The sequence below is a fragment of the Haliotis rubra genome, unplaced genomic scaffold (assembly GCF_003918875.1).
Source record: "Haliotis rubra isolate DU_JTF1 unplaced genomic scaffold, ASM391887v1 Scf617, whole genome shotgun sequence".
Classification (NCBI taxonomy): Eukaryota; Metazoa; Mollusca; class Gastropoda; order Lepetellida; family Haliotidae; genus Haliotis; species Haliotis rubra.
This window is the reverse complement of record NW_025767321.1, coordinates 285836-310250: the sequence shown is the minus strand read 5'-3', so window position 1 is coordinate 310250 and position 24415 is coordinate 285836. Positions and strand designations below refer to the sequence as shown.

Below are 24415 nucleotides of genomic sequence, written 5' to 3'. Positions count from 1 at the left end.
CGTGTTACTAATTCTGTAACATGCAAATGTTTACATAACGTGTTACTGTTTCTGTAACATGCAAATGTTTACATAACGTGTTACTGATTGAGTAACATGCATATTGTTAAATAACGTGTTACTACGTTTGTAACATTATGTTTATCTAACATGTTCGTGTTTATCTAACATGTTATTGCGACCTGTATCTCAGTCACACCGCGCCTGTGTAAATCAATTAGCTCTCTATTCATTAGCAACGGGAGCAAAATACAGAAACAGCTACAAATATCTATCAAGGTTGAGTTAGGAACGCATGGCATGTTCGTGTAGGGAACCAATCAATGCATTGATTGTTCTTTATTGAATATGTTGTGAATTTATTGCTGTGCGCTGTCAGTCATATATCCCATCATAAACCTATTGCCAATGTTCCAACATATTCGAACACAAACAGGAAGTATTGGTATAGCAGATGTTTCGTATTCTCTGCCTTAATTGATCCTTAGGGAATCGTTGTCACTTCTGCAAAATGTCTAATTATATCATGCCTGTAGATCTAACGGGCAAGTGGTACGTACACAAATAGATTCCTCTCAATGCCCTATTGAGGCTGAAATATTGAACGCAAAACAGCGAATTTCAGTCATCTAAACCGTCGATCGACTGGTCGATAAGCTATTGTAACGCTAGCACGGGGATAAGTACGACGAGGCCAGTGTTACCTGCGCGTACAAACAGTTGCTATAGCAACAGGTGTTTTACGACACCGATTTGTTGAAGGACGGGGAATTCTGTTCAGCCTCGTGGTGAAATAGTCCAAGCAAAGATTTAGACCACAGCCTTTAACATCGTGACATGAACTTTGATCAAGCCGATTGTTTTTACCCTTGTCAACGTGTGGACAGAAACATGTCTGGCTAAACCATATGTTGGCGAAGTTGACCCTACCTGGAAACAAGATACGAGATTTGACGCTACAGGTGAGCCTCCATATGACGTGTGTCTGTCTCTCTGCCAAACGGCTCATCTAAGAGCTTCGGTATTTGAAATGGGTTAGATTACACCCCGATTGTGGTTCAGACTTCGAAAAAATGCAAAAGCTAATGAATATATACGACAAGATGTCTCGTGGTATGACGTCATTTTATATTGTTCGGGATATTTATATCATATCACGATCCTCCTATCGCCCTTGGGGAAATTGATATTAATAATTTGACGTAAGGGATATTAATGTGTGTACACATGACCATTAATGTGTGTGTATGGCATTGATATTTACACATGAGGACATTCAATGTGTATATTGTCGGTTTGGTTGTAGTTCTGGTGATTTACGACATCGCTCTACGATTCTTATACCATAATCTGCTATGTTCTTTTGTGCTTTTCTGCTTTTCTTATTTCTCTGACAACTGATTAATAAGAGACGAGCCAAATCGGCGAGAGTCTGGGATTCAGTTTACGTCTCACAACGTACCGTTTACTGTTACTTTCAATTCTGTGTTGATATTCATGTCCAATCATTTATTGATATTTTTGCATTTAATCAGATGTTGATACTTGCCTTTAATGATATGCTGATGCTCTTGCACCTTACACTGACACTCATTCATACATTAATACATTCAATCATAAGTACATTCGATCATATGGTGATTTTCTTGCATTCAATGATGTGTTGATGCTCTTACATTCCATCATATGTTCATGCTCTTACATCACATTTATCATATGTTAATGGTCTTACATTCAATCACATGTTAATGCTCTTACATTTAATCATATGTTCATGCTCTTACATCACATTTATCATATGTTAATGGTCTTACATTCAATCATATGTTAATGGTCTTACATTCAATCACATGTTAATGCTACTAAATTCAATTACATGTTAATGCTCCTACATTCAATCACATGTTAATGCTCTTACATTCAATCACATGTTAATGCTCTTACATTCAATCACATGTTAATTCTCCTACACTCAATCACGTTAATGCTCTTACATTCAATCATATGTTTATTCTCTCACATCACATTCAATCATATCTTAATGTTCTTACATTCAATCACATGTTAATGCTCTTACATTCAATCACATGTTAATGCTCTTACATTCAATCACATGTTAATTCTCCTACACTCAATCACATGTTAATGCTCTTACATTCCATCATATGTTCGTGCTCTTACATTCAATCATATGTTTTTCTCTCACATCACATTCAATCATGTATTAATTCTCTTACATTCAATCATATGTTTATTCTCTCACATCACATTCAATCATATCTTAATGTTCTTACATTCAATCACATGTTAATTCTCTTACATTCAATCACATGTTAATGCTCTTACAGTCAATCACATGTTAATGCTCTTACAGTCAATCACATGTTAACGCAGTCCGATGCAGCTCCCTATTTTGACTTATATCATACGTGCCCGAATATTTCAGGTGGACAAATGACTAGACTTAGCATATATTTATGAAGGGTGCCACCAATGGGACAGGATACGCTCACATTTTCGCGAACACCTAATATTTCATAGCGATTTCATAAACACATGCTCTGTCATCGTATAACATGGTGACAATCATTGGATTGTCTGGTTAAGACTCAATTTGTTTACAAACAACATCCTACAGCTGTAATGCTGCTGAAACAAGCATTTGCTCATGATATCGTCACAACTGTACAATTAACTCTGCTTTTGGCTCCGCCACCGTGACTTCCACAAAAATGGAAGTCGGACAACTGGTAGTCTAGACAGCGGACTTTGTGGAAGTTGCGCTGGCTGAGTGGGTTAGGCGGCTGACTTTGTGTGCCGGCGATTAGGTGCCTGACTCTGAGGGTGTGTGTTCGAATCCCGGATGGGACTCAACCCAACAAAAGTACTAGAATTTGTACTTAACTAAGAAAGTGTAATCCCAAATATAATATTACAATTACTCGTTTATTCAATTCTCCGGTTATACTCTCAAATTCAAGCATTTGTAGGTACATTAAAATGCAACCACCTTATTGTATATTTATATTCAAACACATGGTAATAATCTTAAATTATTCATGTGGACATACTTCTGTATTGAATCATTTGATGATACATTAAATCGATCATTGGCAAGAAACTATGGCATATATTCAATCGTACTTTTATATATTTGTAATAGCAGCTTTTCAGATTTGAATAGTCTGGAGCATACTTAATCACAAATGTTTGACCAAAATGAAATTTGAAACAGAGCGTAAAATAGACGACAGGCGAAATCGGCTTCCAAACCAGTTTTTCTGTAATGAGGGTCGTCCTACTTTTTTATCATATTTTGCAGCTGTATCTGAAACACGATCCAGTTACCATACAAAATCCAGCCTTATTGATTTGGCTTACAAAACGAGGATTCAGCTGGCATGTGCCCGACACCTGTATGTCCAATTAACCTTTTGTATATGTAGTACATGGCCAACAGGTGAAACAACATGTTTGCAAATGAAACTATATGGATATTGTAATGTGTGGTGCACATTTCTGTTGCGAACAAGCATCCTCGATCTGGAAAATATGTGCTGGCTTATTGAACTTACAGATCCCGCTTGTGCAAAGTGTGAAAGACCAGTTGACAACTGAACATAGCTACTATGGTTACGCCATTGCCATTTATGGTGAAAGGTTGCAGCAATATGATTTGCTTTTGGAGAAACATAGATATTTATATTTTGTTGGAAATGAAACATACTGACAGACAAGGATATGCAGCTGTATTATAATTATAGAATAAATATAATCAGTCATTCATGTCATGGAAATCACTTTTCTAACAGGACCATGACACGCTGCTACTTTGTAGATGCACTACGGTAGGTAAGGCTGTTAGCATTCAACGCAGGGGTGTACCATACCTTCCGCACTGAGAACAATCGAACAACTTGGTACGTACTTGGGATGCATATTTGTTTTTCCTGGATTTGTTCAATCACATTTGTGTCAGAATGAACAGATAATTCCAAGGGATAAATGATTTCTTTGGATTAATGAAAAAAGGACAGCGTTAGGTTTGATGGCTTAGATATGTTTGAGGCTGTATATTATGATTATTAACTGAAGAATTATAAAATTGTCTATGACTTCCTCGACATATTGATGGTCGTACCATGGGTTGGACCTCTTCGTGAAGACTGAAAGCATGACAAAGTCGGATAGGATGGATCCACGACATCATGTCACGATACTGTGTGTGGCAACGTGGCCATCCACTGCAATGTGTTGGACAGTCTCATTATAAGCAAATGCTTATAATTTTAAATTGATATTGTGATCACACATTGACGGTCTCGAGCGGATTGTGGCTGGTTTGGAAGAAAACGGGCCTTCTGCTTCACTTTTCAGGCTGTCCGATGTTTATCCAAACAAAGACCTCGTCAGGGCTACTGTTCCTCCCAACACACTGCATAGTCACTCTGTGTGGTGGTCGGTCATCTAGCCTTACCTTGTAAAACTGAACTTGTGCCGAATGATAGGACAATTTGCTGTACAGAACCATCGTCAAAATGATAATTGACACTGCGATTCTGTCCTATATCGTTGGTTTGTTTGAGAAATCAGGGGAATACGTAAGTTTCATCATCAACCCTGACATGCTTCACAAGACGATCATAGTCTAACTAAATGCGCGATGTGCACAACAAATATTGCCATGAAGACCTGCCATGCAACGTGACCCATGCCCTCCCATTACAGTTTTTAAATACAACCAACTGAGGGGCGAGAGTTGATCTATTGTCGGACATGATTCTTTGGGTGAGGGTGCCAATACCCTGAATTGTAAAGAGTAAAGAGCTCTGAACTGATCTTGTGATTGTTGTTGTTGTTCAACCTCTTCTTCTTCTTCTTCAACTTTGTCTTCTTCTTCTCCTTCTTGTGGGCGGTGGGGTAGCCTAAAGTACTGTCGGAAAAAAACACTGTTTTTTTCGCATTTGTATCTACAGTTTATGTTTTTAATATGTGAAAGTTTGAAATATCTGTTAAAATACGTTCGGCCTAACTACAGTCTCAGTGGTAGGGGGGAGGAAACGTGGAAAAAGGACTTTACTGAGGAGAGATCAGTGCAGAAATTAGAAGTGTGTTTATGCCCAAAGCAATTTATTTGAAACAGACCATGGCTTTATGCAAATTAGTGTGCTATGATATTGTATGACAAAGGACAGTTTTAAAATGCCCATTTTGTAATTAAACTTAGCTTCATTATAAACGATAGCTGACGTAAAAAATAATAACTTTAACACTGAAACTATGGAGGATGTAGCTGCCACGGAGTCTCACTGTTACTATAAAAAGAAATAGGTAGGAGGGGTCGTCTCAAAAGCAAAACCAGGTCGGGTGTCGCAGACAGTGGTTGGGGTCGGGCTGGGGATAGAGATATCAGCTAAGATAAGATATTCCTTTATGGGAATTAAACTGGGGAAGTAAACGGCATGTCATAACAATTTACAAATAATATCCAATCCTGTCGATCCTCTGGTGGTCATGCCACCTATATATTTTGAGACACTTCATACGATGGCTGATATAAGCTTTTCTATGGATATCATACTCTTTTACATATCACAACATAAACTTTATAAAAGAAAGGCACATAAGATGTTAATCAACAGATGAAACATATTCAACACACATAAAAAGGCATAAAATATAATTGAGATGACCCGTTGTGCCTGTAGGCAGCACATGCATTTCACGACTCACGACGGTCCGTCGTCATGCCTGGCTGAGCGACCTAACTGCTATCTAGAGTCTGATCTATTGTTTTCAGCAGCCATTCGTATTTTTTTCTAAGTTTGCCCCGATTTTACGAGTAAACATGCTTTTCTGGATATCCTATTACGCATCTCACTGAACGCCTCGTTTTTGCCGATGTGGGTTATTTCGACATATGCTATTTGCAATTGTGTAAATTTTAGGGATACAGAGTAACAGCCTAAAAACAGTTTTTTTCTACTTCCGACAGAACGTTAGTGGTTAAAGCGTTCTCTTGTCACGCTGAAGACCCGGGTTCGATTTTCCACATGGGTACAATGTGTAAAGCCCATTTCTGGTGTCCCCCGCCGTGATATTGCTGTAATATTGCTAAAAGCGGCGTAAAACCATAGTCACTCACTCTTCTCCTACTTCAGCTTTGTCATCTTCTTCTGCTTCGTCTTCTTCCTTCTCTTCTTGCTCTCCTTTTATTATTATTGACAAGACAACAGAACAATTACAAACCCCCACCCCCACCCCACCCCACCCCCTCTTTGAGGTCAACATAAGATATAGCCATAGCATAGACAGTAGCTTGGCAATGGCATATCACCCAAGAGCCATGCCGTCAGCTCATCAATCTAAGGAAACAAAATGGCGCACCTCATCACGCACCTCGAGTCGACGGAGTACTAACCTCAACGTCAGTGGACACGATCTCGTAATTTACAGTCGTGTTTATCTTGCTTCATTACAATGAATCGTGCCGTATTTCAATGCTGATCACGGTTCCATTGTAGGTGTCAAGAAATCCCTGTGTGAGGTGATAACTGTTTCTATTATATTGGCTTGACCATCATCAACTTCTTTTGTGTTCGTGGACAGGTGGCCATGATTGCACAGTGGCGGCTATGACTAGTTTGTTACATTTGTCTTTCATGGTTTATACAGCCAAGCTCTGTTTCATCGAACTCTGATGTGTAGAACCTTTCGTTGTCTCGTTGTTACGTATTGCTTATTTAGTCATCACCTTGCTGTTGACATACCTTGGCGAACTCCCGATATTCAAGCAGGTTTCTTCAACTTCGACACAACAGTGTTGACTTAATTTTAAACTTTAGCGTCCTATTTTAGTAGTTAAAAAGGATAAATTCCTAACATATCAAAATATCTCATCACCTGGAGGTGTACATAAATTTTGTATTAAATATGAAGTTTGTTATAGCTCGTCAACCCTGAAAGGTATGCTTATACCTTGGCGACTTTTGTCAACACATTTCGTTGATGTTTCAGATGAAATCTTGATGGCATATTTTGCCATGTACCTTTCTCTCTTGATGTTTATTGATTTCTGTGTTGGTATTCGTTATGTAAATACGGCAGGTATATAAATATGAATTACGTCTCAAATTAAACATTACAGGATAGAAAAGATATCTAGCAAAACAGATTTCACAGATGTTAAGAGTTAAAACAGTGATGAATGGGACACATAATATTAGAAATGACACCAGGTGTTCGCAAAGAAAATGTGATTCCATCGCTTAAAATGCAGCTAATTTCTTATTATGGAACCACAGATACACCAGGAAGTACACCCTCAGACTCTAAGAGTAACTAACCAAACTAAGAAGAGGTGAATAATTGAACAACATCACAAGTAAGTATGATAGCAGTTATGACATCACGTGTCTTCGTAATATGCATTCGTTACAATCACCTCGCCATCACCTCGCCACCACCTACTATTGTGTGAAGGCCATCATTACACGTAATCGGTGTTGATTCAAGGTTCTAGGCCTCGTAACCGCAAGATAATCTGTATAATATCACGTAAGCAAACCAAAGACAGGAGACGAAAACCAACTGACACATAGTGCATTTATAATGCGCTTAGCTCCATTCACTAGGTGAATTCTCATAGCGCTAACAAAGTCAACTGGTATTTACAAAGTGTGTAATTTGTAGATTAGGCTGTGTTGTAAAACTGTTTAAACAGGTGGGTCTTTAAAGCCCTTTTGAAAGTGCTGAGATTTTCAATTTTTTTCAAGTCACAAGGCAGTTTGTTCCACAATGTTGCTGCGTTGAAGGAAAAGGATCTTTTCCCAAACCATCTAAGCTTTGGCTTTGGCACACAGAGGAGACAAAGGTCTGCAGATCGTAGTTTTCGTGGTGGTTCATAGTGTTTTGTGAGTTCTGACAGGCAGGAGCAGAATGGTGATAGCATTGATAGCTAAGAACAGTATCTTGTACTCAATTCTTGCATGAACAGGAACCAGTGAAGCTGGATCAGAGTTGGAGTTATGTGGGATGATTTCTTGCACCTCATCACATTCCTGGCTGCTGTGTTTTCAACACGTTGCAACCTCTGGAGTTGCTTGTTTGATACGTTGGCCAAGAGACTGTTGCAGTAATCCAGTCCTGATAACACCAAAGAGCGCACAAGAGTATGGGCCGCATTTGTGGGAAGAAGGTGTCTGATAGCCCCGATGTTTCGTAGCTGATAGTGACAGGACCTGATCGTCCGACTGATATTAGCTTCTCAGGAGAGTTCCTGGTCAAATAGGACGCCAAGGTTCTTGACTTTGTCTGAAAACTGAATGTCAGACTTCCCCACACGTATCTGAGTTTCCCTCACTTTGGCACGATTGGTACGAGTGCCCATTAGTAAAGCTTCTGTCTTGCTGTCATTCAGTTTGAGCATATTTGAGTTCATCCATCGCTTTGTGTCATCAATGCAGATCTCCATGTTTAGAAGATTCTACTGAGAGTATAGGGCACGAAACATATTCATCAGTTGCGTTTAAGTTTGCGTTTAAGTTTTGGGATAGACATCCTAAATAGAATGAAGAAATGGTCAGACATTTGTCCATCCAAGACACACAAGTCCTTCATTAGACCACTTTTGCTTCTCATAATAATCCAATCTATAATGTGTCCATTATTGTGGTTAGGGTCCTTAACGTGCTGGGTCAAGTCATGGTTATCAACAGCTTCACCAGCTTTTTAACTTCTGGGAGATCAGGTTTATCAAACTGCACATTGTAGTCTCCCAAGTAAGTTGTGATGTGTGGTAGTTTCTAGAAACAATGAAGGTTCATCATAGAACTGAGAGTAGCGCAAACCATTAGCTTTTGATGGAGGTGGTCTGTATAAGCACACAGCATGAACAGTTACGCTTGATGTAGATATCTGTATCTCCATTCTCTCAAACGAATGATAGTGAATTTTCAAAGGACACACTTTAAGGTTAACAGAGTTTCTAAAGATTATGGCAATTCCCCCACCGACAGTCTGCTTGCGAGGTAAATGCTCAAATATATATCCAACTGGTATCATTACTGCAATAATAGAATCGTCCCCAACTTCTTTAAGCTAAGATTCTGTGATAAAAGGATATCAATACCATCATCAATGATGGTATCATGAATACATCCCCCTTCTTCTTCATCCCCCTTGTTCCATTCCTGCTTGACAACGGTACAAGAATCTGTATCGAAACGTCGCACTCACGAATAAAAAGAAGAATCCATAAAGTTTGTTCTATATAAGGTATCATGAATGTCAATAGCTTTATTGCGCGAGGACTGGGCATTCCATAAGGCAGCCTTGAACACATCACATGGTTTCCTTGGATGAACTTGGATGGCCAGGTTTGGGTATGACCTGAGTTTGTATTGATCCAGACTTTGATACAATAACCTTAATCTTCCTTTGTCTTTTCCTACCACCACGACATCCTCTCTTTGTCTTCTTGATGGATCTGACTGGGACACCAGTCTCGATAAGCCAGTGATGTAATGGGGGTTGCTGAAGTTACAGAAACTGAGGTTGATCTGTCTCAGTTCTGATGGTAAATAACTGATAGGTTGTTGATTGGTCTCCATTGTATGCCGTGAGTTGCTCCAGCTTGGGTGATCAAGCATAGGTGAACTGTTTTCAGGGAAGGTACACAAATGAATAGAAAATATGAACAAAGTCCACATTTCCAAACATGAGATTTATCAAATGTGGATAAGTGTCCAGATTCCTCTGACAATTCTGTAGAAGTAGATGTAACTTTCTCATCCGTTGGAAGTGAATAACACAGTGAAAATTCATGAAGTTTGCAGAGCTCAGTATTCTTGCTTCCTCTCAGCGCAAGCACACTGTGACATATACCCAACGTAGTATGTTCATAAGTTGATCCAAGCAATCAATTATAAATTCAGCTATATGGTAAAATGTACTGACTAAATATTCATCAGGGTGCTCTTTGTTTACCGTATTAATTATCTCACACACAAACCCTTGTTATGGTCCGAGTAATGATCCGAGTAATATCCGGATCTTCAGTAAATAGAACCGACAAAACCCTGTCAGATCCGTAAGAAATCTCTACTTAAAGACGAGTCGACTGTTCAGTTCCGACTATAACTGTTCGTTCGTTCGTTCGTTCGTTTGTTCGCTCGTTCGTTTGTTTGACTACTGCTGTGTGACGGCGGTCTGTAAAGAATCGCATCTGGACTAGACAATCCAGTGATTTGCATAATTACGGTGACAGAGCACGTGTCTGGGAATCCGTAGAGGCATTGCCTGACATAGTGAGATGCCGAAATCTCTGCTAAAAGCAGCGTTTCAAAACAATTAGGATTTTACGCAGTTAATTTTTTTATTACAAAATTTACGATTGAAAGAACGATTTACTAACGTAAAATGAAACTGGTTGAAACTTGTACTTTCTGCAAAACAAGTGTTGAAACCATAATACACATATTTTATGAACGTGATATTGTCAAAGAAATTTGGAATAATGTTACTGCGTGTATTCAACATAAAACGGACACTCTTCTTCACTTTGATAAACAAAAGGCATTATTTGGATACCCTGAGAAAAGAAATTATGTGCTCAATCGCATCATAGTTATCCCAAAATACAAAATTTTCATATCAAGATTAGCAAATAGACATCCTAACATTTCACATATCAAAAAAGATGTCATATGTCATATAATTTAGATAAATATTGCGATAACTGGAAGAGAGATACCCTACTGATGTGAGAAGACCTCAAACCTTTTTGACCTCCTCTCGTAGCCTTGAGTTCATCATTGGCAAATCGTCTTCCACGCAAATGAGACTTCAAATTACGAAACAGGTTATAATGACTGGGTGCCAGGTCAGGACTGTACTCGTGGATTCTGCTTGTGTTGGCACCCTCTAGTCTGAGGACATGAACTACAGATCTGTACTCAGTTTTAGAATTCTCCATGATATCAGTAGGGCATCTCTCTTCCAGTAATCACAACATTAATACCGTTTGTTGCGAGGTGTTGAATCTGTCACAGGTATCTCATGAACGATCAATGTATGCAATACTACTAGCGGCACAGCTGTTTCACAACTTTAGGTAGTGAGTTCTCAAAACGTTTTACCTCCCCTCGTATCTATCAAATAACTGTGCTATGATTATAAACCAAACAATATATACATTGACTTTCGTGTTCTTTTAGTCTTTCACTGGGTGCTCAAAGCAATTACCAAAATGTTTGAAATTCATTATTGTTGTTAATTACATGGAAACACTTTTACAGTAAAATTTGTAAAACCACTTAACATTTATACGTTTTGTTATCTTCCTGAGTGAATATTTTATTCGTTCATATTAACTGATATTGTACACATTTAAGATGTCTGCTTCCCAACAAAACTGGTTAACTCGCTGAGACCAAATTCGTGTAAGTGTACCTTTGTCAACGCGTAGTATATGGTCGACTGGGGAACTAGCTCATAATTGAGATGAACAATACGTTGACAAAAACTAAATGTAAAGGTTGAGTTCAAACTTCTTTAGTTGGTTACACAAGACATGACATAAACAAGTATACATAACTGAGGTGAGCGGAGTTCCTGCTCAACCCCAGGGCGTTTCCTACGAGTGGCATTATCCTGCTCACGGACGTCACTACACAGACAGTCGGAATACCGGACTCCTTGACAATACAGATGTGAGCATATAATATTATATGCAGTTTTTGACAACAATGGACAGGCGACGACTCACCTATTGACAGATAGAGAAACAGTAGCACTTCCTTGACCAGTTGATGTGATGGCAGACACGGCCAAGGGGGATGACCAATAAAGGCAATAAATGGCATATACAATAAATAATGAGATTGACAGAGTGGTACAGGGTGGCTGACAAGACAATGTACACTGCGGTAGTGATAAAGATTAAGATTGCAGATTAAATAATTAAAATTAAGTCAAACGTGGCTTGGCTACCTATTTTTGGGTATTTTGAAAGATTTGGACGATGGCTGTCCTGAATTCGTCACTATAACACCTTAATCAATATTGTAAATGTTAAGACCCAATGTACAGGAACGGTTTTGGAAAACTCCGGTGATAGTTATTTTTTAATAACAATTGCTGTGCATATGTCGGGTAACAAAGACATCATTCTTCGGTGGTTACGGGTCGGTCTTCGATCATTCTTAGACAGCAATTCTGAGCAACACCACTAAATCCAGAATCGACAACAAGAGCTCGAGGCAAATCAATAACAACCATTGGCATATATTCTTCCCCAAGGCTATTTTGGGTGTTGTGGACAATGAATACCAGTGTTAAATACACTCGATATACTTCCAACATTGTCTAAAAACTGAAGTGTTTCTCATATAATTATTAACTAAACACACATGGAATTAAAATATCTACAGTATATCTTCAAGTAAATCAACAATACATGTTTACCAGTCAGACTGAACATTGACAGCTTTGTATGGTGACGTAAAATGGACATATCCATCAAACGAATTATGTTATCCAGAGGCCGTACCTGATGACATATCGTGGTCTGGATCTACATCATTCCAGGAAGCTGGAATTTTTTATCTTAAAATACAATCGCCCAAATCCACTTTTTTACAGTACGTTTAAATCTGTTTTGAATACAGAGCAATACCTCCACGATATTAATCTCAGAAAATTCCACGTTTCATTATCCAGATGTTCTGAACATGATCTTATGATCGAGAGACCCGTGAAGATCCAGATCAGAATCGATCTTCAGTACCCCATGCTTGTCGTAAGAGACGACTAACGGGATCGGGTGGTCAGACTCGCTGACTTGGTTGATACGTGTCATCGGTTCCCAATTGTGTAGATCGATGCTCATGCTGTTGATCACTGGATTGTCTGGTCCAGACTCGATTATTTACAGACCGCCGCCATGAAGCTTGAGGACACAAGAAATGAGCTTCACACATTGTACCCATGTGGGGAATCGAACCCGGGTCTTCGGCGTGACGAGCGAACGCTTTAACCACTAGGCTACACAACCGTTTGTATTAAGAAATCTCCATCATTGCCTATGACTATATATAAAGCATCATACACAATAATTTATGTATTTAAGATGAACTCATATGCATTATAAACATATATGTACTATACTGTGTTTTTAAAAAATGTCTCCAGTACAACATTGGTGCATGAATGAGCATGTTGAACATCATGATGAATTAACTTAAAAACATCTAAACCAATCCCGTTATTGTAAATGTCAAATACGAATTTCGTTGGTTTGGAAGCGCCTCTGTTTGTATGGCTTCTTCGAAGACCCGGGTTCGATTCCCCACATGGGCACAATGTGTGAAGGCCATTTCTGGTGTCCCCCGCCGTGATATTGCTGGAATATTGCTAAAAGCGGCGTAAAACTAAACTCAGTCAGTGTATGGCTTCTAGTGTAAACTACCAGACAAAAGCAAGTATACAAATGGTAATTGCATTGGCAAATTAAAAACGTTTCTTGTATGATAACAGACGCCAGTGCACTACAACGGTAAGATCAACACAACTGTGGTACTGAATCAAATACAGCACCACTGAATATCTATTTCTTGTTTCTTTTATTTTAGTCACCATGAAAGTCGTAGCTTATGATATTTGGCGTTACCAATACAGAACATAGCTTCATAAAGAAATGGATTGTTAGGCTGGCAATGATACTTATAGAATTTCTTATTGATCTGATTCTGACATTGATTTCTGTATGGAATCGACAGCATATATATAGATCGCATTTGCTCGTGACGTAAACGGACGGGTGTCTGTTCCGACGACTTGATAATGCGTGGGAGGATGACAGCCACGTATGTCTTAATCAGTCTATATTCAGTAATGTCTTATTCAAATGGCCATATTCACGTGAAGCAATAACATATTCCGTTTGTGAATGTGTGTGTAAAATGTGGTCTGTTGTTGAGTGCTTTGAACGCTTATGATAATGAGAAAGGTGACGAAACAGCAGGGTCGATATACGATTCCGAGTTCATCCTGAGCATGTGTTTTCGCGAACACCTGGTGTCATCACTGATTTTCATTGGCCCATTCATGTGATTTCCACAGACATTATAGCAAATGTAATCTGTTACTGAGGATTGTCAAGACTAGGTATTCTTTGACACTCTTTTCATATATATTTTCATCACTCACTATCAAACATCGATGACACCGGGTGTTCTAAAAAAGGTGAGTGTATCCTGTCCACCGGATGCAGCGTCACAAACACATGCGGGCGAGGGGGTAACTTAGTAGTTCGCTCGTCACGCCGAAAACCCGGGTTCGATTCCCCACATGGGTACAATGTGTGAAGCCCATTTCTGGTGTCCCCCTGTCGTGATATTGCTGGATTATTGCTAAAAGCGGCGTAAAACTAAACTCACTCACAAACACATGCAAAGGAACGTCAGTAGGGTCCATCGAGGTGGCAAACGTCTGTACATTTGCGTTCCCTATCAAGTTGACGTGTCGTGACATATCTGAAATCATTATTCAGGTAAACACGCAAAAAATAATTCCATGATCACATGAAATCTCAGCTGAACAGCAGCTGTGTCATTTTGCTCTAGAAATCCCTTAGTGGTTTGGATAAACAGCTGTGATGGGCAAACACTGGCCTCGCTGCACGTGTCGATGGCTAATTCGCCCAAGGTCGACACTGACATATTTGCAACGGTCCCACAATGACTACTCAGCAACGATCGTCGTTAAGTACAGTAGTCCTATCTATTGTTTAATTAAAATTCCAATTTCATGTGGAAAATAAAGGTATTTGAAGATGTTCATTATTTACGTCTCGAACAAAAGCGAATATATTAAACATATTTTATTTATAAAATAAGACAACCGCATTCGGTTGATCCATGTAAGAAATCGATTCCAGACTGCCAGTTTGACTGTTTGGACCATTCCTGGCTTACGTCCAATCAGTTCCAGGACTGTATGGAACCGACTAAAGGAGCACAAAATCCGGCCCTGATGGCCTTCAATACTTCAAATTCTTCTCCAACGTCACCGACAGACACGTCTTTTCTGGTGCAGACATCATCTACGGTACAGGGGACAAGATGGGGGATGGTGTTTTGTTCACTGTCACTTGTCAATGGCAAAATATGACAGGTCTGCGATACAGGGATGAGATCATTGGGCCTAATGTGCAGCCGTTCATTCAAGGACAGAGATGTGACCATACGCTTCAGCAATGTAATGCCTTCCACACGTCGCTCGTGTTGTGACAGATTTCCTGAGACAGAAGAATATTCCGGTACTCCCCTGGCCAGCTGCTTCTCCGGACCTGTCCCCTATCGAGCACCCTTGAGATGAAATGGAGAGACGTTTACGTCAAGCCCAGAATCAGCCATTGACGTTTGCTGAATAGGGACAAGCGTTGGTTCAAACATGGAACAACATTCCCCAAGGTTTCTTCAATCGTTTAGTGTCGTCTATTCGTTGTCGTTGCCAATGTTAATGGCGGACACACACGATGCTCAATTTGTGAACTGACTTTTGACACCACATCTCTTCAAGGGTGCCTAGTATCAAATCATAAAGGTTTCGATATCATCTCCTGCCAACAGTTAACCAGTGATTATGGAAAACGTGACAAATCATGTTATTTTCTTTTTGCGTTAAAAAATGGCATAACATCAAACAATGCACAGTTACTATATTCCAGTAGTGTATGTAACACGGTGCAACTCTACGCACTTCAAGTCATGACGTCATTGTGTACCGTGATAAACGTTTCTAATGTGTTATATAATTAGCCCAGGCCCAGCCGTGTACGGCTTGAATCTAGCGTGGATACAGCCGAGATCGATATTTCAAGACGTAAACATTCGCCCCTGACCGTTACCAGTAATTTTTGTCACGGAATGATACGAGTGGTCCCGAATGATAAGGCAAAGCACCGATACTCATGGTTCTTGGTGGAAAGACTTGTTAACGACGATTATTGTGTCTAAGAAACTGATATGTAAATGTTTGTACATTTTCTAAAATAGTTTCTTTGACAGTGCGTAGGAACTGGATTCAGTGCGTAGTAACTTGTTTCAGTGCGTAGAAACTGGATTCACTGTTGTTTCACGTAGTGAGCATTGCGCTATCACGGCGGGGGACACCAGAAATGGGTTTCACACTTTGTAGCCATTGTAGCCATTTAACGTATGTTGAATGAAGGGCGGCGAGGTCTCCTAGTGTTTAAAGCGTTCATTCGACACGCCAAAAACCCATGTTCAATTCCCCACAGGTGTACAATGTGTGAAGCCCATTTCAGGTGTCCCCGGCGTCATATTGCTGGAATATTGCTAAAAGTGGCGTAAAACCATTATTGATATTGTCATTAGCGGCGAAAAACTATACTCGCTCACTCACTCGAAAGGGAGATTATCTTACACTCACTAAATCAGTGTCACTCATTCGTTACAATCACTCGTCATTCACCTTCTCCGTAAGCAAACACAGTCACGATCCATTTCATTTATACTGTGATTGAGGTCATGGGGAAGTACGTGTGTCTCACTGCCACAAATCAGCCGATTGTTTATCGTGTCGATCATGTGGCCGGTTGATGATGCAGGGTCACCCCCAGATCATGTCGCCTAAGAGGGATATTGTATCGATAAACAGGTACATCAATTATTCAACACTGACTGCTTGGAAGATCAATTCAGGTCGCGACAATGAAAACCTCACACTCTCTGTCTAATCTAGCCGATATTGATTGTATCTAACCGCCCACGTGAGGATTTTCAAGGTAATATATATACTGACACGCGCGGTTGGCATGGCCAGGATGTAAGGATGGGGAGCGAGACCTTTTCGCTGGTAGTCAGAGCACATTATTCCGACAAGCTGGAGCTATGTAAAAGGTATTACAAAAATTAAACCTTTTCGTTTTGTCACAAGTTTCCTTTTGGCTCAGTTCAAACAAGTATTATTTTATTTTACTTCAATATCAACCAACAGTTTCAACCTTGGTTGAAATCGCCCAAATAGTAGAATTTAATTCATTACTTTTGTGAGTTATGACGTATGTTCCTTTTTGGGAGGATAATTAATTTTCCTTTGCATGTGTTTGTGATGAACGAATGCTCATCTTGGTATCATGATGGTTTGACGGTGATTTATGAACACATGCTTTATTCGAAATAGCATTCGAAATATCATAATCGATTTCTGGTGGATTCGACCGGTAAAGATCCGGGTTAGAATTGGTCTTCAGTAACCCGTTCAGTAAAGGCGACTAACGGGATCGGGTGGTCAGGCTTGCTGACTTGGTTGGCACATGTCACCGTATCCCAGTTGTGTAGATCGATGTTCATGCTGTTGATCACTGGATTGTCTGGTCCTGACTGGATCATTTACAGACCGCCGCCCTATATCTTGCATATTACTGAGTGCGGCGTAAAACAACAAACCCACCAACCAATCAGGTCGATGCATGAAGGGTTTTGCCACGTAGATTTTTTTCCTGAACCCTTGAGTATAAGCATGGTCACCTATTAACATTGAAGAAATGATCTATGGATGTTGGAATGGTGTTTTTCATGAGATTTGTCTTTGGGATAACGGGATAAGGTGTATACAATGTTTGAAACTAATTGATTTTTTTTCCTGTCAGATTGCATAACTTCAATCAAAAATGGGTCTATGTAGTTTTATATTAAGCATTTTAAACAAGCATTTTTATTTACATATAATGGGATGTATCCAAGTGACTGGAGTATTGTTGATGAAAGTACAGCTCCCCCGGGAGTTGAGGTTGAAAAATACGACGTGCCGTTGAGATTGACATCCTATGATCGAGGGCAAAGCAAAGCGCCTTTGACCAGCTGAGATGAGCTGGATATTGGTGCTATACAAATACTGATAACATGATAATATAATATAACATAGGAAATCACTCTTTGATTGATGTTTACTCAGCACTATTCCAGCTACATAACGGCAGTCTGGACCAGACAAACTGGTGATTGATATCATGACGAGCATCGATCTGCGCACTTGACATACGATGACACTCCTCAACAGTCGCCCGTCCTTTACTTGCCTCTTATGAAGTGTCCAAGAAACCTGGGGCGGTGGGATAGCCTAGTGATTGACGCGTCCGCTCGTCACGCTAAAAACCCGGGTTCGATTCCCTACATGGGTAGAGTGTGTGAAGCCCATTTCTGGTGTCCCCCGCTGCGATAGAGCTGGAATATAGCTAAAAGCGGTGTAAAACCCAACTCACTCACTCACTCGAAGAAACATGTTTGCACATATAGTCAAATACCTTTGTGTCGAAGTTGAAGGGACTTTCGAAACTACCTCGAGTTGTCCGAGGTTCGACACAACCACATTAAATGATGTCTAAATAATAAATAGGCAGTGCCAAGAGTTCACGTCGAGACAACTGGAAGATCGACACATCAAACTTCGACACAACTGTGTTTGACTGTAGTACACTCTAACAAAAAAAACAGGGCCCTTATTCTCGAAACGTTCGTAGCTCTAAGAATTCTTAACTTTGATCGTAGCCAATGTGTTAAGAATGGGCTTAAGAAGTTCGTAGGGCTACGAACGTTTCAAGAATAGCTAGCCAGGAACGTATAGCTAACATTTTAAAGAGATTATTGCAATGTTATTAGATATTGATTCTGTATAATGATCTTAGTGTACCAAGTTGCAACATAAAGTCTCAAAAAACACTATAATCCAAGCCTATTCGTTAATCTGTCCACAATCAGAATCGTGTTCCTTTAAGACGGTCTGTGACGTCACTGTAAGTCGCGCGACGCAGTAACAACTTAACATCGTGACATTTCAAGGACAGCACGCCGTAGAACACATTACGCAATGTCGCATCACGTACGACACGTGTGGTAAATGTCACGTTCGATTGACATCACCGGATAAATAATGTTGAGGTTTGCAGTTGTTCGTGGGAGAATACGTAAGCCTCTAGGGAGAGAAGAGATTGTTTTTCATTTTTTATGATACGGAATTGTAATTTCAAGATGATGACTTTGAAATTTCAAACCATAAAAATATTTTGCTATGATGTTTATCTTCTAAATCAAATTTCAAACTATTGTTAAAATTTCAAAATAATTGTAATGGAATTTGAAGAGGTTACCTTAATAAACAAAATATCTTGAAATTTCAAGATGGCATCATGAAAATATACAATTTAATAATTGGATCAGACGTGCTTTCGTATTAAAATGGCTTCCGTGGGTTTATCTCCAAAGTGCTTTATCAATAAACACTGAATATTGAGTAATACAATACCGATAACATTTAGAAGAAATATTTGTTTCGTAGCGAAGCAGTCATAATCACTGTTGACTCTTAGATTGGATACTACTTTCTGTCTACTAAGTATGTATGTTTGCAGATAGGTTGTAATGAAATCTATCTTCGATCAGTTATTTGTTTTATTCATAAATTGCAGTTCTTAACCAATGTGTTGTATCATGCGCCTATAAAAAATGACGGTCAGTTGCTATCAAGTTATTCGTTCACAGGAGCGAACTCGGAATATAAAGGAATGAAAATACTGGCTTATGTCTGCACCTACATCTGGAATGAATTTACCAACGAGATAAAGGTGTCTAAGATGGTACTGACAGACTGACTGAGTTTAGTTTTAAGCCGCTTTTAGCAATATTCCAGCAACATCACGGCGGGGGACACCAGAAATGGGCTTCACACATTGTACCCATGTGGGGATTCGAACCCGGGTCTTTGGCGCGACGAGCCAACGCTTTAACCACTAGGCTACCCCACCGCCCCTCTAAGATGGTAAAATGTGATATTGGTTGATTGGGAATTGATGAAATTGATAGGAACACTGTGATCTCTATGTACTGAAAACATCGTGATTGAAAAATAACAATGCGGGAACGTACATAACAGTGTAGATTTTTTTGGAATATAAGTCGTGTAAATCGTTATTTATCATCAATATCGTGGTTGTGTCCAATATCACTGCACATGTTCTTTTGTGTGGGCAAATATTTCTAGTTAATTTGCTAAAATAGAACTCTATTTTGTAATCTAAAACAACCAGGAAGTATTCATCCAAATCTTCTGGTCAATGGCCGCTGTAGTTTGTCACCGTCGAGATGATGTCCAGAGACGTCAAGATTGATGATGCTGTGTATAACGCCAGATGCTGCATTTGGTACGAACGGGACTTGTTTTCAAGGAAACCTGAAATGTCAAGATGCCACTTGTTAGAAGATAAAACAATGAGTAATGAAACCCATAAAATCAATATCTCGTGATGTTTACTGGCTACAGTAGAATTCGGCCTCGACCAAACCAGAGAAAACATAGGGAGCGAGTTATATTGTTTAAAGATAACATCGGGTTTCAGCAATTACGAAATCAGAACGGCCACATTGCAGTATAGTAATTACTGCAGGGAACAGCCAGTTTTGAGTATTCCTATGTCAACAAAATTCACTGGAATCGAGACAGAAAGGGAACATATTACAAGTACGGTGGTAGTTCGTTTAGACGTGGGCGTTTGAGGGAGTGGGTGAATCTGTGAATGACTTATTCATGCATGTTCCAACTGATAATGACGTCTTACTGCAGCGTAAGTGTGAAGAGTTTATGAGACTCTAGGTATGACTAAAACTATTCACTTACGTATGCTGAAATGTCGTGAACGCGATGTTAACGAGACAATATAATACGATTAGAGTTATCTGAACATTTACATAGGCAAATCTTGATCTAACAAACAGTACTACCAAGGATACCACAATGTCGCCTTCATAAATGATGTATGGAGGTATAGGTAAAGTTGTTCGAGTTAACGAGGTTTCGATATATAAAGGTATTGTCATCGTTTTTTAAACGTGATCTGGCTTCGTAATAGGACGCCTTGAACTCTGACTGAAATATTCTTTGTTCTGTTTCCAGATCATCATGTTCATGACGCCAGTGATCTCAGGATCGTCCCGAGTGAGTAATGATACATTTGGGCTCATGCCGCTCAATGCCCTCAATGGCTCAGACTCAACGTTTCCCGTGTGCTCAGACACATCATCCGGAATTGTCCCACCGTCTTACGAAGAAGCCATGACGAGCGTTCTTTGTGGGAGTTTGGCGTTCGACGTACAAAGAGATTCCAGAAACCCGTCACCCACGACCCCTCGGTCCCGAAAACTAGATTCCTCGCCGAGAAGTTTCAAGATGTCTCCCACACCATCTCGTGTTGCCCCTGTGACTCAAAGAGATGACGTCATGATTTGTCTCTCACACGAATATCACGAGATTTCGCCGCTCCATTCGTCGCCAATTCCCCACATACAAAATGACAAGGGTCACAGACATTCTAGGTCACCGCAGCTACAGAGAAGTAATTCGGATCCACCTCCAGCTTATGATGACGTAGTGAACATACCTCGTGACGCAACTTCCTGTCCATCTTTTCAACGCTCAAGGAGCGTCGACTATTCGGTTGGGTCCGGAAACATCAGTATAATCAGCGCAACAGGGGTGAATGGTGTTGTGGTAAGTATAATAGCATTGTAATGATTATGACAAAATCAATAACAATATTTGACATAGATCAGGAGTGTGCCCACGTCCCCCTAGCAGCGTGGGCAGCGGCAAGGGTACATGAGTTCATATTGAACCTAAACAGCCTAACTGTGCGTTGACCATCCAAACTCATTCGGCATCATCATATTTAACCCTATAATTTGTTTGGTTGTTTAACGCTGCACTCAGCGATATTCCATCTATATGGCAGCGGTGTGTAAATAATCAAGTCTGGACCAGACAATCCAGTGATCAACAGCATGAGCATCGTTCTACGCAATTGGGATACGATGACATGTGTCAACCAAGTCAGCGAGCCAGACCACCCGATCTCGTTAGTCGGCTCTTACGACAAGCATGGGTTACTGAAGACCAAATCTAACGGGTCCCTATGATTCTGCACCTACTTTGAGGTTTCTGGAATGGATTGAATTCCACAATATATTACTCAAGTCTTTAATGAATTTCACACAATGTGAGATGTTAGGTGGAGCAAGAAGGGCAAGCACTGGCCTCGGAACCCAATTCTATAACAAGATGAACACTTCAGGGCAACTCTTTAAGACCTTTGCTTTTCTGGTTGCCATTAATCCATGTAGCTGTTTGCGTAACCAAGACTGTTATCATCCGGGACCACCTGAGCACTGATCCGCAACATCTGTAACTCATTTCCCTTACATGGGTGGCCTTGATCTTGTTATCAACGGAAGTTCCACATTAAAATGATAGGTTCTGTCTCCACTGACATTGGCATGTCCGTCGTATCATAATATAATAAAGGAGTTGTCATCCATGAATTCCGAAGTAGCTTACCTTTCTTATGCTTCCAATTGTATATTAAATACGCGTTTATTAGTCAACAGTAGGTAGTGAGTAATGTCAAGATATGGTACAAGTCACTATGTCCGAAACTGCATCGGATATACGTTGTCAGTGATAATTTTCAAACGTTATCCACATAGCTAATGTAAGAAGTTTTGAACGTTTCGGTATGAGCCCGTCGACACGTGAAGATCCGGGTTAGAATTGGTCTTCAGGAAACCACGCTTGTCGTAAGTGGCGGCTAATGGGATCGGGTGGTCAGGCTCGCTGATTTGGTTGACAAATGTCATCGTATCCCAATTGCGTGGATCAATGCTCATACTTTGATCACTGGATTGTCTGGACTCGATCATTTACAGTCCGCCGCCATATAGCTGGAATATTGCTGAGTGAGGCGTTAAGCAACAAACAATCATTCATACGTCCTGATTCGTTATTTTTTCATTTTGTTTCCTTTTTGCTTTCAGTTGTCAGAGATTGAAGAAAGTTTGCAAACGAAACGTCAGAAGAAGAAACGCATGCACCATATGATGTGCGGTTGTGTCATGGTGGCGTTGGTTGTGGTCATCCCAGTTCTCATTGTGTTAATGACTTCCGGTACCCTTTTGTCTAACAATGGTAAAGGTCATACTGCGCAGACGACAACCCAACCAACGAAAGCAGAGCACCATGAACGATTGGTCAGATCCATATTGTCAACTCAAATCGACCTAACTCTAAGGACGGATGAACTGAAAGACACAGGAGCCCTAGGTCTTCGAAAGGAACGTTCCGCAAATCAAGGTCAACTCAGCAGTGTCAAGGTCACGTAATATGATGAAAAATATGTATTTTGTAAATTCGTAGGTGCTGAATTTTCACATTTTTTATGAAAATCCTGCGCAGCCATTTCGGGGTCACGGGTGTCCAAGTCATCTGAAGTGCCGCATCTCTTTGTGCAGAGTTGCGTCCCTTGGGCGTACCAGGAGCCTAGAATCGTGGGTTGGAATTTCCCTGGGTTCTGTTTCTAGGTTTGCCAGCAGCATACCCCTGCTCGTGGGTTTCATCAAAGTCGTTAAGGTGGAAGACCCGCACCATGCTGACACAACATAGTACTGAAATGATGTTCAAAGGACTCGAACTACATCGTGCACATAGATTTGTAACAATTTTAACATTTTACGACATCTCTACTGGCAACATATTCCATGTTTAATGGAAATATCAGATCATGTTGGATAAAATTCACGTCAGGAAATATCATTTTTGTGATCACGACTGTTCGTGCTTGTTCCCGCTTGATAACATTAGGTGAATCGTATATATTATTATGTTTGAGAAAACGGTTTACAGATAGTTAAACACATAGGGAATGCTATATTCTACATCCGTGCGTAATGGAAAAGTCAGGAAGACCCAGCGTCATGTAGTTGTAACAACCCTCATGGACTTCAGAAATAATGTGTGTGTCAACCGCTATAGGTACAAAGGATGCTAAGACCCTTTATAGCGCTATTCCGTGCTTCACGGTGAGTGAGTGAGTTCAGTTCAACGCCGCACTCAGCAATATTCCAACTATGTGGCGGCGGTCTGTAAACAATGGACCAGACAATCCAGGGATCAACAGCATGAACATCGATCTACGCAATTGGGATACGATGACATGTGTCAACCCAGTCAGCGAGCCTGACCACCCGATCCCATTAGCCGCCACTTACGACAAGCGTGGTTTCCTGAAGACCAATTCTAACCCGGATCTTCACGGGTACCGTTCTTCACAGTGTAGTCCAAGGCGACGAAATATTTATCTGGTAACCGGACACCAATGTTCCAGTGTTGAAAATCATTGTTCGTTCTGGTGCGGTGTGGTACCCTGATGGCGAAAGCGTCAGCTTGTCACGCCGAAAAACCCGGGTTTGATTCTCCACATGGGCACAGTGATCAACCGCATGAGCATCGATCTACGTATTTGGGATACGATGACATGTGTCAACCAAGTCAGCGAGCGTGACCACCT

The 24415-nt window shown here is 40.3% G+C and overlaps 1 protein-coding gene across 1 annotated transcript; it reads left to right on the top strand.

Annotated features, from left to right (window-relative positions):
• The first annotated feature begins 680 nt into the window (after nucleotides 1-680).
• On the top strand, nucleotides 681-23764 carry LOC124256085. The gene is made up of 3 exons (XM_046690018.1): nucleotides 681-962; nucleotides 20974-21567; nucleotides 22887-23764. Exons 1-3 carry the CDS (start codon nucleotides 909-911, stop codon nucleotides 23229-23231), a joined length of 993 nt encoding a protein of 330 aa, XP_046545974.1. The 5' UTR covers nucleotides 681-908; the 3' UTR covers nucleotides 23232-23764.
• The last annotated feature ends 651 nt before the right edge of the window (nucleotides 23765-24415 follow it).